Raw genomic sequence first — 14,180 nt, 5'->3', positions numbered from 1 at the left:
TTCTTATTGAACGCTATAGCTCCGTATGGCGCCGCTGGTTGTTATTTCAGCTTGGCTCGTATCTTGTTGCATTGAACCTGGGAAGCACATCTTGCGGTTTCGTTCACAATGATACTGGCGGTTCAATTGTTTTATTGCGATAGCAATTATATGGATACCCCAAAGCGGATTACTGCCGCCGGCGTCGTCGTCGCCGTTGCCGTGAGGTTCCGTACGACGTCAACGGCGATGAAATCGTCGCCGCGCTCCGGACGCTGTATGTGGGAGTGAAAGGGCGCGAGGGACGCGCGCTTTCACGGGGAAGCGAACGCACGTCGGAGAGCAAACGTGCGTTCTGCGCCGTGCTCCCTGAAGGTCTGCGTCTCTTTCCTCCGTTACAATCACCATATATAGAGAGCAAACGCGACTTCTTCCGTGGCGCGAAATGCCGTGGGGGGACGGGAGGGAGGGAGGGGGCCGACGTTTAGCTGCGGCACCAAGTGCGTATTTATATTAAAAAAACGCATTTCCCCGAAGGGGAGTATGAGGAAGTGCGAAGCACGGGGTGATGCTATGAGGGGGCGCGCGCGACTAAACTGCAGAGCCGAGCGAAGGAGACGGCAGCGAGAGAGCACGACTGACGCGCCGGCGCCACACACACAACACGTGACGGCGGAGCGAAACACGCCAGGCGGTTGGAGAGGGGGTGAGCGGTGGGGAGAGTACGCACACGAGGGGCTGTTACCGGGCGAGGAGGGAGCTGTCAGCGCGAGGGGAGAGGCAAGGAGGTGCTGGGAGAGGCGGCGGCCGAGGGTGAGTGCAAACCTAACGGGGGGAGAGGCACACCAGCTGCATGGCGCCGTGACGTCACGGCGCGGAGAGGGTGCGAGGAGCCGGCGCGGCGCGCGCAGCCACGGCGCGGAGGCGCCAGCTGCACAACGCGCCGTGACGTCACGGCGCGGAGAGCGGTGCGGAGCCGGCGCGGGGCGCGCGCAGCCACGGAGCGGAGGGCGGAGCGCGCGCAGCACGTGCGACGATTTCATCTCCATTGACGTCATACGGAACCTCACGGCGACGGCGACGGCGACGCCGACGGCAGAAATCTGCTTTTGAGTGTCCATATAATTGCTATCGCAATAAAAGGTTGCGAGGCGAGAAGGTGTGTAAGATTTCCGACGCTGCTCGATGAGTGTCCCATTCTGATCTCGTCGGAAACCTCCGAGCCCCCCAGAGGCGCCGGCAACAGTCACCAACGCCACGCGCGTTCGGTGCGAACGCGGATAAAACGCCGACGGCGTCGACAACAGTTCTGCGCGTTGCTGGTGCTGCTGCATGTCCAAGTTTATACAGCTGATAAAACTATCCTTACTCCGTATAGATCTCTACTAATTTGCTATGGCAATTGATGATGATGATGATGATGATGATGCCTCAATCAATGGCACAACCCACTGTGGGGGATAGGCCACGAACCGGGTGGTATTATGATAGAAATTTAAAATAAATTAGTTTAGAAATAAGTAAGTAATAAAAATTAAAGAAAAAATAAATAATTGAAGATGTGAAACGAACCGATAATAAAAGAATTAAGTAGTCTATACCAAGTTAGTCAGCCTTACCTAGATAGGAGTATTAATATGAATTTAATAATTAAATACAGTAAAGGATAGACGTAAATTTTGAATAATAATATTAACACTAATATAATTGTGATTTTGTGACATTACTTTTTGAATTTGCTAAATCTATAATTTATTGAAGAATAAATAAATCAATCATGGAAAAAGTGGGAAAATATTAATGAGGCAATCTTTTTGTGTCACAGAGAAAATTATAAATGGCTTGGCAAACGTTCCCGTGGCTATATCGTAACACCGTGGCTCCAAGTGAGAGTATAACTGGACTGCTTAAAGGCAGTCCTAGATTGTGAAGTGGGATTTCCAAACATCGTTGTCGATGATTAGAAAAGCGCCGACACGATAATAAAAAGTGATCGATGGATTCTGGTTCATTGCAGAGGTAGCATAATGGGGATGCCGCCAGACCACATCTGTGCAAGTAAAAATTTAGTTGTGGAATACGGCAACGCAGCCTTGTAAATGTTACTTCGAACTGCCGGTTAGGACACCACTGTCGGTTCCAAGAATAATTTAGATGTATAAAATCTGTAGATTTTGCTAACGCGAGGCTTTTCTTGTCTTCGCTCAAAGAAAACTGTCTATATCTGGCTGCAGTGATATGCGCAGTTACCGGTAGCACAGATATTGCCGGACCTTTTAAAGAAGCTCGTGCTAAAGAATCAGCTGCTTCATTAAGTTGGATGTCTCGGTGGCCTGGTACCCATACTAAATGAACTAACTTTAAGTGGGGTGGAGCTAATGTGTAAAACGTTTTCAAATCTGTCGAATTTGTAGACGCGTTAAGCGCGCTGCATACAGAAAGGGAATCTGTGACGATAACAACTTTTGTGACATTTAGCGGTAACTTTCGCAATGCAAGAACTATTGCCAGAAGTTCGGCCTGAAAAACTCATGTGTAATCTGGCAGGCGAAGTGAAAAAGACCAATCGAGAGATGGTGAGTAAATTCCCAGGCCTGCCTTCTCTTCACACGAGGAAGCATCAGTCGCTATTACATTTATTGGGAAATGGGCCAAATAGTCTTGTAAAAGGGCATTCAAATATGTTGGTGGCAGTAGTTTTGCGTTATTGGGGAAAATGTCCGCAAATTCTAATTGAAGGGACAATGTGGACCTATCAAACGGAATGATTTCCCTAATGCGAACATTTAAAGGTGCTAATTGTGCCTGCACAAATACAACCTGCGGGGTATGTAACCGGGGCCACGTGTTCTCAAAAAATAAATTTCGTTCACTAATAAATATATATTCTGTACGTCTAAGAGGAGATTCGTAAGTCCTTAAGTAGGTTTGAACCGTAAGCATGCGGAATCTCGTGTGAAGAGAAGGTAATCGTGCTTCCTGGTATAACACGTTATTAGCAACGAATTTAGGCAGACCTGAACATAATCGAAGAGCTTCTCTTTCTAAAAGAAGAAGTGGTCTTATTCGATATTTTGCACTTCCGGAAAACAAAACACAGCCAAATTCTAGAATCGGTCGTACATACATATACGGTAGATCATAATTAATGTATCACTTCGCATACCAGAACGCCGGTTACTGATTCTACGTAATAAACCTACAGCTCGTGTCCCTTTCGTTGCAATATTTTCTATGTGAGAACGCCAGTTAAGTTTTTCATCATATGTGATACCCAGGTACCTAAGCGACTCTACTTGTGAGATGGTTCTCTGATCATATATTAATGATAAATGTATCGGTCCGGGAAGCGGAAAGACAAGGACTGCACTTTTGTTTACGTTTAGTGACAGGTGAAGGGTGTGAAGCCACTTCTCTAGAATACATAGGTACGTTTGCAAGGACATGTAAAGGGAATTTATGTATCTTGCTGTCGCGAAAAATGCGATGTCGTCTGCATAGACATAGAGATGAACTTCCCGGCGCAGTGGAATCGAACTCATCAAAAGGTTAAATAGTACAGGAAACAGAACAGCTCCCTGGGGCACCCCTCTTGTCTGACCGAACTTTGTGGAAGAAAATCCGTTTTGAAAACAATAAAATTTTCTTTTTCTTAGAAATGCAAAAATCCATGTGGTGATATATTTCGGAAAATTGTAGGACTGTAATCTGTCCAGTAGTACTGGGTGCTCGACACTGTCATAAGCTTTTGCCACGTCAAGAGCCACTAAAGCCCTCAATTATTTTCTTTTCCGAGCAAGTTGAATACGGCTTTCCAAGTCTACATGCGCACACCAAATGGAGACACCAGGTCGGAAACCTATTTGACTTGGGCTCAGTAACGAATTTTTAGATATATGATCCATCATGCGATCATATAGAACTCTTTCAATAAGTTTTACCATATTTGACGTAAGAGAAATAGGCCGAATATTGTCAAGATTGTAGCCAGCTCCTTGTTTTTTAAGTAGCGGAATTATTTTGGCTGTCCTCTATTCTTGAGGAATCCAAGCATTTTTAGAGAATAATTTACTGTGTTCAGAAGTTCCTCAGGAGACATTGCAAACAAAATTTTTAGCATGGCATTGGAAATGCCATCAGGACCTGGGGCTGAGGCAGGCAAAGATCTAACGATATTGGAAAGCTCTGGCATTGTGACTTCCACAAAGTCATCCGCGATGCGAGGTCTTAATGGCCCATTTGGCAAACATGATGTTAAGCGTTGTGCTAAGCCCTTTGCTATGCATTCTAATGAAGCAGACATCTCGCGTGGTGAAAGGATTACCGAAGCAATATTCACTGGTGTTGGTATAAACTTTCTATACCGAAGGAATCTGAATAGATCTTTTTTGTTGTTAGGCTTAGAGAGGAATGCACGATGTTTTTCATCATATTTGTCTTTGGCATGTGATACTGTTCTCTTGAATGTGGCAGCTGCAAACTTATAATCACTCCAGTTATTCGGAGACTGATTGTAAAGTAGTTTTTTCCAAGCAGCTTTTCATCGTCTATAATCCCGCGTGCATTCCGAATTCCACCAAGGAGAGTGAGTACTTTTATCTTTGGTAACATTAAACTGAGACCTTTTATAAGAACTTTTTAATACAGCGCAAAGGCTCATGGCTTTGATGTCATCGGCACCGTTACCTGGGAGTTGAGGGTCGCTTTTAAAATACTCTGAAATTTCTGGTAATTAACAAAAGTGCGCGCCGGAGACTCTAAAGAAGTAAGAGGGCACACAATATCAAACCGAATGGGTAGATGGTCACTGTTTGAGGCAGAGTCGACTGTAGACCAGGAAGTGACGGACATCTCCGAACTGGCAAATGTTAGATCCCATGCTGATTTATAAAGGCCTTGAATAAACGTAACTGCTTTCGTATTTAGGCAACAAAAAATTTTGATTATTAGCCCAATCCAATAATCTCTTTCCACATGAGTCTGTTCTGAAACCCCAAGCCACATGATGCGAATTAAAGTCTCCCGCTATCACAATTTCTTTCCTACAAGATTTTACAACGGTTACAACGATTTTACAATTGATGCTTCGCCTTTCGGGTGAAACTGCGACAATTTTTTTACATTGTCTTCTTCGTCAGCCATTGAGCCAGTGCATTTACACTCACTAGTTATACCAACTGGAACATTCTATAGTATTTGTGTACGTGACTCACCATTCCGCAACAGTGTCTGTACTCTGTTTTCCTGTATTCCGTCTTCGATTCTCAAACCATTTGTGCGTGTGCCACGAAATTATCATCAGGCTCGAGCGTCGTAGTCTTCTTCCGCAGTTTAAGCCAGCCGTAATTTGTGCGTGTGGCACTGAAACTGCCGCACCGTAGCCATGGCAACCAGAGAGAGAGAGTAGATTTTAATGAAGAGAAGGGAGGAGAGGTCGGCCTGATGGCAACCAGCCAACGCCACACAGACACGGCTCCGCCGAGCTCCCGCCAGCTGCGCGCTACTGCGCATGCACCGTGACGTCATCCTGGTGCGTCTGCGCTCCCCACCCGAGAGAAATAAATAAATTTTAAAAAAAAGTTGTCGCAGTTTCACCTGAAAGGCGAAGCGTCAATTGCGATAGCAAATTTGTAGAGAGCTATACGGAGTAATGATAGTAGCTTTATCAGGTATATACCCTTGGACATGCAGCAGCACCGGCAACACGCAGAACTGTTGTCGACGCCGTCGGCGTTTTGCCCGCGTTCGCACAAAATGCGTACGGCGTTGGTGACTGTTGCCGGAGCCTCTGATATAAATAGGCACTTGGTGCCGCAGCTAAACGTCGCCTCCCTTCCCCCCCCCCTCCCCCCCCTCCCCGCCACGGCCTTTCGCGCATTGGAAGAAGGCGCGTTTGTTCTACATACATGGTGATTGTAAAGGAGGAAAGAGACGCCTACTTCTGCAGCCCTTAAGGAAGCACGGCGCAGAACGCGCGTTTTTTCTTCGCCGTGCGTTCACTCCCCGTGAAAGCACGCGTCCCTCGCCCCCTTTCACTCGCACATACAGCGTTCGGCGCGCGGCGACGATTTCATCTCCACTGACGTCATACGGAACCTCACGGCAACGGCGACGGCGACGCCGACGCTGACGGCAGAAATCTGCTTTGGAGTGTCCATATAATTTCTATCGCAATAAAAAACGGCAGATCCCACGCCCTGTGGGAATCGATGTTATATGAAGCAGTGTGCGGGGAGCCTAGCAAGTTAACGAAACGACCATGAGAGCACCAAGACGTAGGCGGCCCTTTCATGACCTACATGACACGCATTTCATTATATTCATGTCATGAGTCCTGAGGAGACCCTTTAGTTACACCTAAGAGACCTTAAGGTGAAAGCCTTAGTCTTAGTCGAAGCCATGACTATGACTTCGACCATCATCCTTTAGCCTTTTCCTTCACTTAGTACCACATCCGAACCCATTTCGTTGGTTTTTGAGTGTTAATCTTTTTTCGCTGAGTCATTGTCATTTTTGCTGAGTCATGCTCACGATAATGACTTCTACCATCATCCTTTAGTGTTTTCTTCACTTAGTGCCCACGTCTGAATCCATTCCAGTGGTTTTTGAGTGTTAATCTTTTTTTTTTGCTGAGTCATTGTCATTTTTGCTGAATCATGCTCATGACTATGACTTCACCATCATCCTTTAGTGTTTACTTCACTTAGTACCCCCGTTCGAACCCATTTCAGTTGTTTAAAAAATATTAACACTCAAAAACCAGACTATGATTTCTATCATCATCATTTATTGTTTGGCATCTTAGTATCCAGGTCAGAACCCATTTCAGTGGCTTTTGAGTGTTAAACTTTTTCGCTGAGTCATTGTCATTTATGCTGAGTCATGCTCATGATTATAATTTCTACCATCATCCTTTAGTGTTATCTTCCCTTAGTGCCGACGTCCGAACCCATTCCAGTGGTTTTTGAGCGTTATTCTTTTTCGCAGAGTCATTGTCATTTTTGCTGAATCATGCTCATGACTATGACTTCTACCAGCATCCTTTAGTGTTTCCTTCACTTAGTACCCAGGGCCGAACCCATTTCAGTGGTTTTTCAGTGTTAATCTTTTTCGCTGAGTCATTGTTATGACCTACATGACACGCATGTCATGACATTTATGTGATGACCTATCACTTATGTTCGTCATACACTCGTGTCATACTATGCCAATTTTGGTACCTACCAGGTTAACGAAACGACCATGAGAGCACAAAGACGTAGGCGGCTAGATAGATACTGTCAAAGTAGCAAATGTTCGCCAAGAAATGCTTCGCATTTAATAAATAAAACAAAATGAACGTTCTTGGCAAGGCAGGATTCGAGCCCGGGTGCTCACGGTCTGAAGGCGAGCGTCATAACCACTGCGCTATACACCCACGCTTGCAGAACGTGCATTTATGGGAACCATATGGTTGCATTGTACTGACTATTGCAACATAACTTCCTTTGAGGGAGAGAGAAAGAGAAAATGAGAGAGAAAAAAGAAGAGATAGAGAAAAAAATTGAGAAAAATAGAGAGAGAGAGAGAGAGAGAGAGAAAGAAAGAAAGGAAAGAAAGAAAGAAAGAAAGAAAGCGAGAGAAAGAAAGAGATAACCTAACTACAACCAAGCGACGCAATCAATCGGCCAGCTTCGCTGTGTCTTGAGCTTTGTGCAGCCTAGTGCAAGCTTTCGCCTTTTTTATATTGAATATTTTCTGCGTATGCTCTGGCGTTGACATAAGGAATGCACGACGAATGGAATGACCATTTTTACGCATTGTGCAGGGTGTTTCAGCGAACACTTTCAAAAATTCTTAAAGGTTGCCTGTGGCAGATAGCACAATTCTAGTTGATGAGCTAGTCTACTCGAAGCGGCGGACATTACTTGCACAAAAAATTGAAATGCATAATCATATAATTAACAGAAATTCACTAATTAAGTTTTTGACTAATTGCCTGATGGCCCATATTGCAAGTTACAAATTGTAGCCGTGGAGTTCGCAAGGTGGATCCACTTGGAACGAATTCTCGGGATGACACCAGTTTCGAGATATTAATTCCCGAACTTTGCGGAGAAATGCATTGGCGTTCCAGTTAGGTTCTTCACAAAACGTCACTTCATGCATTGAAGCTCAAAATTAAGTGGAACGCCAATGCATTTCTCCGCAAAGTTCGGGAATTAATATCTCGAAACTGGTGTCATCCTGATAATTAATTCTAAGTGGGTCATCCTCGCGAACTCCATGGCTACAATTTGTAAATTGCAATATGGGCCATCAGGTAATTATTTAAAAACTTAATTAGTGAATTTTTGTTAATTATATGATTATGCATTTAAAATTTTTGTGCAAGTGATGTCCACCTCTTCGAGTAGACCAGCTCATTAACTAGAATTGGACTATCTGCCACAGGCAACCTTAAATAAATTTTGAAAGTGTTCGCTGAAACACTCTGTATACTAATACGGGCATACGTACGAATGTCTGCAGTAAAACATCAATGCGGTTCCATCAATAGGTAATGAACAAAAACCGTGCTACTTGTAGCGAAGAACCTCATCTCATCCATTTGACTTTATTTTGTTTAGCTTTCGCTTGCGTTTGCCATCAGTAAGCAGCAAAACTTTGTTCAGTATTATATTTATTTGTCGTATGGTCGCATCGTTCGCTTTCCGAAAAAAAAAAGTGATCGCTCCTCTCTTGCATTCTCAGCGTTTTTCTGCTGCACGTCTACGCAGTAGCAAGCCTTCGTTACCCTAATGTCAAAAGCGCGCTTCCTTCCGTTTCCGGTATCATCCCTGCTACTCGTGCCGGTGTAAATACCGCGGCATCAATCTTTTACCAATCCTCCTGTTCCGCATTTCGAGCTTTTCAACTCCTCGGCGTTGCTCGGAGCTCTTAGCCGAACGAAAAAAAAAAACGTCCATGCGCTCAGCTTCTCCCTGAACTCACCAATATCCGCTAGCTCTCTCTCCTCCTTTCTACGTATTCGCCTTCCCTCTCAGATCTATCCGCGAGCAACCTGAATGAAGGAAGACATCCATAAGTCAGCGCGCCTCAAACCTTGCCTTTTCGGTTATTTGTTTCCACGACTTGTGCGCGACGCCCGGTCAAATCAAGGATCGCTCACCGTATATCGCGATGCCATCACTCTCCGCCTACCAGTGACGACGATCAAAAACGCCTGGCCGTTAAGAGCGCCGATCGCATCGTTGCTGTATCGCTGTCCTATTCAGTAGAGACAGTGAGTAGCGCTGCCCTCGCCAGCCCAGGGAGTTCCTACAAGTGTTTTCTTTCATAAACATTTTCTATTTGTTTCTTTCCCTGTTTTTTTTTCTAATACGGCCGGAACTCTTAGCTAACGCGCGGGCTTCTTTCCGTCTCGCCTCTTCCTCCCGGTGTGTACCGATGATCCTTGAGCGGACCTTTCTACTCCAGAGAGATCATAAAAAGCCAAGCGCCGGTGTATTTCTCGCCGCGTCTTTTTAGTGGGACAGCGTCGGACAGCATTTTGTTTCTCTTCCTCGAGCACCTCTTTATTTTATTTTATTTCACTTTTTGTTTCTTCCCCGTTCCCTTGGGCCTTGCCTTTGGGAGCAATAAGCCAAACGGCCGTCGCGACGTTACTCTCTCTCTGTTTCAGGGGGCGGCTCCGGGCTTTTAAGCGTCTGTCGTCGGCCTGCGAGCGAGCGACCGTCTTTAACCTTGCAGTGTCGACATCGATTCAGTCGCCAATGCCGCTGAACAGGCACCACCACGGCTGTTGTCATTTCTCAGTTCGCTCGCTCTCTCCTTGTCTCTCTCTCGTTCAACGACTACGAGGCGCACAGAACCAGAGCTCACGCGGCATTACGCACGGCGACAGCAACGCCGCCCTTTCGACAGGCGGCGTCACGATGCCTTCGGCGTCGAGACGTACTATAGCACTCCATTTCGTGCTCGCCCAATGTTCGCTACAGGCATTCCTGTCTCTTCTGGTCTTTTCCCTTCATTCTTATCTTCCCTTTGCTTCTTTGCATTCTTTTCTTCGCTTTTTGTTTTCGTTGATCCCGCCGTCGCTTACCGCCGGTTTCTCGACTTGCACTCGCTCTTTATACACAGCGGCGGCGGCGGCGGCGGATCGTTCCCTTCTTGCTTTTGATTCGGCCCTGCCTCCTCACTGTACCCGGCCATCATTTCTCTCGATTTCGGCGCGCGCTCCTAGAAGACCCTTATCATTCTTTAGTAGCTTGGGGGAAGCTTTCGCGTATCGCTCGCATACGCCGTCTTACCGCTGACTATAGCGTGCGCACGAATCCGCTGCTCCTCGCGTCATTCTCTCTCTCTCTCTATTCCTCTGCTTGGTTTTCTGTCTGTCCTCATTCACTTCATTTTTTTTTTTTTTTGCTAATCCACTCGTAGACGTTTTCTCTTGAGCTTCTTTCAGGCGCGAGCGAGCAATAAGAGTTGTGCGAGAACACATTACACGCTTTCGCCTGTCTGACCTTTCGTCTGTATGATATTTCTTTTCCCCTTTGTTTCTCGACACCGATCTTTCTCCAGGCTTTTCCTGCGATTCAAATAGTCCCCCGCGGCTCTGGAATGCCCGTCACTCAAGTTCGGCTAGATCGTGTATACTCGTCTATTTACCGTGCCGATGGAATGTGCCCTAAGGCAGGGTAGTCTGAAAAAAAATATGAAGAAAAGAGGTGAAATGAACGGCAGCTTTTGGCACTCGACCCGCTTGGTGCCTCCGGCGATACATTCCAACGGCGCAACCGGGAGCGATGTTATTCGATATAAATTTTCTTCATTTCTTTCTTCTTTGTCGGGACTCAAAACGTCGAAAAATGGAGCGAGCGAATGCGTCATTGAAAGGACTGAGAGGGTCAGGTTCTTCGGTTTATATGCCATCGCTGCTTTGCTGTCTGAAGCTATTCAGCTTTCTTGGCAAACATTGTGTTAGCGAACGTCAAGCACGTGACTCGGCTCCTTGAAATCTTAATGTTATTGATTTATGTCAACACGACAAGCTTCTTTTTTTTAATATTTGATTCATGCTGTGCGTTTTGAAGACCTTTAAGTACCGCATATAATGTCTGGGTATTGATCGGGGACACTGAGAAAGATGAACAGGAGCACCTACTGGGCTATTTTGCAATACATTCAAGCAACGTCTCTGTGACGCGCCGAGCCTAGCTCTCCCCAGTGCCTTCATCCTCCGCTGGCATCCCGGTCTTTTCCTCGCATTTTTGTAACATGATCTCGCCCCTTTCTTTATTCACTAGCTGTTGATGATAATGATAATGATGGTGATTTTTAACGGCATAACTTAAGAAACAGGGTGGCATCAAACAGGTACCTAGCGTGCTTGAGCTAATCAAGATTTACATTATCTACTGCAGTCTAGCATTTTGCATTTCTCTACAAGCTGTATTTTAAAGTTACCTATTCCTGTAATGACCCCGGCTGAGGCACTTCCCGACTTCTTTTCTTTCTTTCTTTCTTTCTTTCTTTCTTTCTTTTTCTTCCTTCCTTCTTTCTTTCACCAGTACTCTAAGTCTATCTTGCTTGTCTAGACTACTGACCAGTTAACACTCCCATCCGCTTTAATTTAACCCTTGCGTTTCCAGAAGGTGGACGTTCTCTACGGTTCTGGCTCGGCGAATATCTTGGCACTTCATCATGATGTGCTGACTCTATCTTCGAATCTTTTCTGCAGCAAGCGCGTGGCTCGCTCTGTTGCAAATGTTATTTTTCCTCAGGCAGCGAACTCTCTCCTCAAGTATCAAGGCACTGCCAATTGCGGCACTGCCATTTGCGGCACTGCCATCGGTAAGATCAGACACTGAGTGCAACAGGAGAAGTAAATAGAACCAAAGGAACGCAATGCTTATGAAATAAGGTCTCTCAATTATCATTTATTCGTCGGCGTGTACACTTCGAGTCAGTGAGCATTAGTAATGCATTCGCACGAGCCACACATAGCGGGAAGTCTCTGTCCACGCGCGGCCGCCGTCTAAACGCGTCTGTACGTATGTCGCAGGGTATGAGGTACCTGCACAACTCGCCAATACGACAGCACGGTCACCTGACGTCACGTAACTGTGTCATCGACTCTCGCTGGGTGCTCAAGGTCACCGACTACGGGATGCCCGCCTTCCAGGATCTTCAGGCCATCGCAACGCTAGTGAGATCAGCCAAAGGTAAGCACTTTGGTCGGTTTTACGATGCTCTCCGTCCGTAAAACCAGTTTGCATTGGTTTGTGACTGCGCTTTAATTGAAATTTCTATCCTTCGCTGCTTACTTTCAGCAAATGTCAGTGGATGTTCTGTGTTTATTTGGTTTCCTAAAACTGGTATAATTTAGTTTGCGACCTTCTGAAAATATCGAAGCCGATGTTTATGGGTAATGTATAACCGAAACTTACTACGAAATTTGGCCAGTCCACCGCTTTTTCTTCGAACTTACAGTTCGCGATAAGTTGATAACATGAGGAAGCATACTTGCAGGAATTTATCAGTTATAGCGTATTTCAGCCTGCTTCGATATATTATGCGGAGCCCTCTACTTGATCTCGAAGCCTTCGTTATTGATATTATAAATCTCCCTCTCACGGTCGCTCTAGCACGCCTGTAGCACAGCCATAAAAACGAGGGGGGTGGAGGTAACGCAAGAAAGGGGCGTCTATTTTCAATTTTGGCTGCTGCCGTGATAGACGAACTCGGCGATCATCGTCCATATATGAGCGCCAGTGGGGCTTAAAACAATCATTTCCGCAATCGCTAACATTCCTAAATTTAACTGCAATGCGTCACCTGCAATATGAAGTTTACTCCGCAGCTGCACTCATGTCGTACTTTTTCCTGAGAAAATCGATGCGCAATGTTGCGTGTTTTCTTACCCTCATTGATTCATTGTAGAAAGCGGGCGCCAAACGACACGGACACAAGGAAGGTTACAACACCTACCCTAGTTTTTGCATATGTATCTTATAAGAGACGCTGGAATAACATAACATGTCGCATCCTATGTTGACATGTTTCAGTCAAGCCCCGCGTATCAGTAAGTACGTGGTGATGGCGGTTGTGTTTTGAGTGAGCAATCTTCCCTCCTCCGCCAATTTTCATTTCCTGAAGCATTTCTGTCTTCTTAATTCTTTAGGGCACTTTCTCTGTCCCTCCGTGCAGGGTACCAAACCGACTTTATTTTGGTAAATATTCCAGCCCTGTCCTCTCCTCTCTCCAGCGCATCCTGTTCTGTCGACTTTTGTTTTATTTTGTGTCATGGGAGATGTGCGCACATTGAATGCACGACCTGTGCGCGCGCAGTGCTGTCACGGTTAAAAAGGCAACGCCAAGCCCTAGCGTAAGAAATTAAATGTAAGGGTGTCGGTTCTTTTAACTCCTCCAGCAGTTAATTTTGTTCTTCTTTGGTTGAGTGTCGAGAAGCAGATATCGATAACAGTCCCTTGTTCACAAGTCACGGCCCTAAAACTTTATTGGTGTTCGAGTGTAAAGAATATAGCGTACTTTGCCACGTTGAAGATGGCAGTGCTTGAGCTGCGCGAAGCAAGACTTCGTAATCTTGAAAGCGTAGAGTAGACCGCAGGGACTCAAAGTGCTTTCATTTCCGGCCGTCGCATCAACGTTGGAACAGCAACCCTGTTTTTGCAGCCGCTTCCAGCCGCAGCCTGTTGTTCTCGCGCCCCTAGGCGGCCCACGTACAAGAGGTTTTTTTTTTTTTTTCTTAAACGGCAAATAGGGAGCACTACCACTCACACAAACTGCACACCAAAGGGATGAAAGAGAATCCAGAAAACTAAGTCACTAGGGAATGGCTTTCCAAGTGCAGCTACAAAGAAATAAAGAAAAAATGAAGGCGGTGAACTAGAAGTTGGTTCAGAATCGCAAGTTTCACGTGTCATTTACTGCTCTTCTTCACTACTTGCGTCTGCGTTTCGTTTCTTTTCTTTTTTTTTTTTTTTTTTTTTTTTGATGCGCATTGTAACACAAAGAGAACGAAGAAGCGAGGGAATCCGAAAGTGCTATCTCGCGAAATAATAGAGAGAAAGAAAACACCACGTACGAAACAGGAACACCATAGTTGGACGAAAGCACAAGAACAAGATATTTTCCCTGAGATAGAAGGTCAGGAGGTGATGGGAGTCCGACCGAGACGAGTCTCAACGGGTCCCACG

The 14,180-nt window shown here is 45.7% G+C and overlaps 1 protein-coding gene across 1 annotated transcript in view; it reads left to right on the top strand.

The window, feature by feature from the left end:
* LOC119440605 (uncharacterized) overlaps positions 1–14,180 on the top strand; it is a 252,249-nt gene that overhangs the window by 209,281 nt on the left and 28,788 nt on the right. The window contains exon 7 of the mRNA XM_049662978.1: positions 12,026–12,185. Within this exon, the coding sequence (XP_049518935.1) occupies positions 12,026–12,185 (160 nt within the window). The remainder of the gene's footprint in view (positions 1–12,025; positions 12,186–14,180) is intronic.

Source organism: Dermacentor silvarum, chromosome 2 (genome assembly GCF_013339745.2).
Source record: "Dermacentor silvarum isolate Dsil-2018 chromosome 2, BIME_Dsil_1.4, whole genome shotgun sequence".
NCBI classification, from domain to species: Eukaryota; Metazoa; Arthropoda; class Arachnida; order Ixodida; family Ixodidae; genus Dermacentor; species Dermacentor silvarum.
This window is presented reverse-complemented; position numbering and strand designations above follow the sequence as displayed.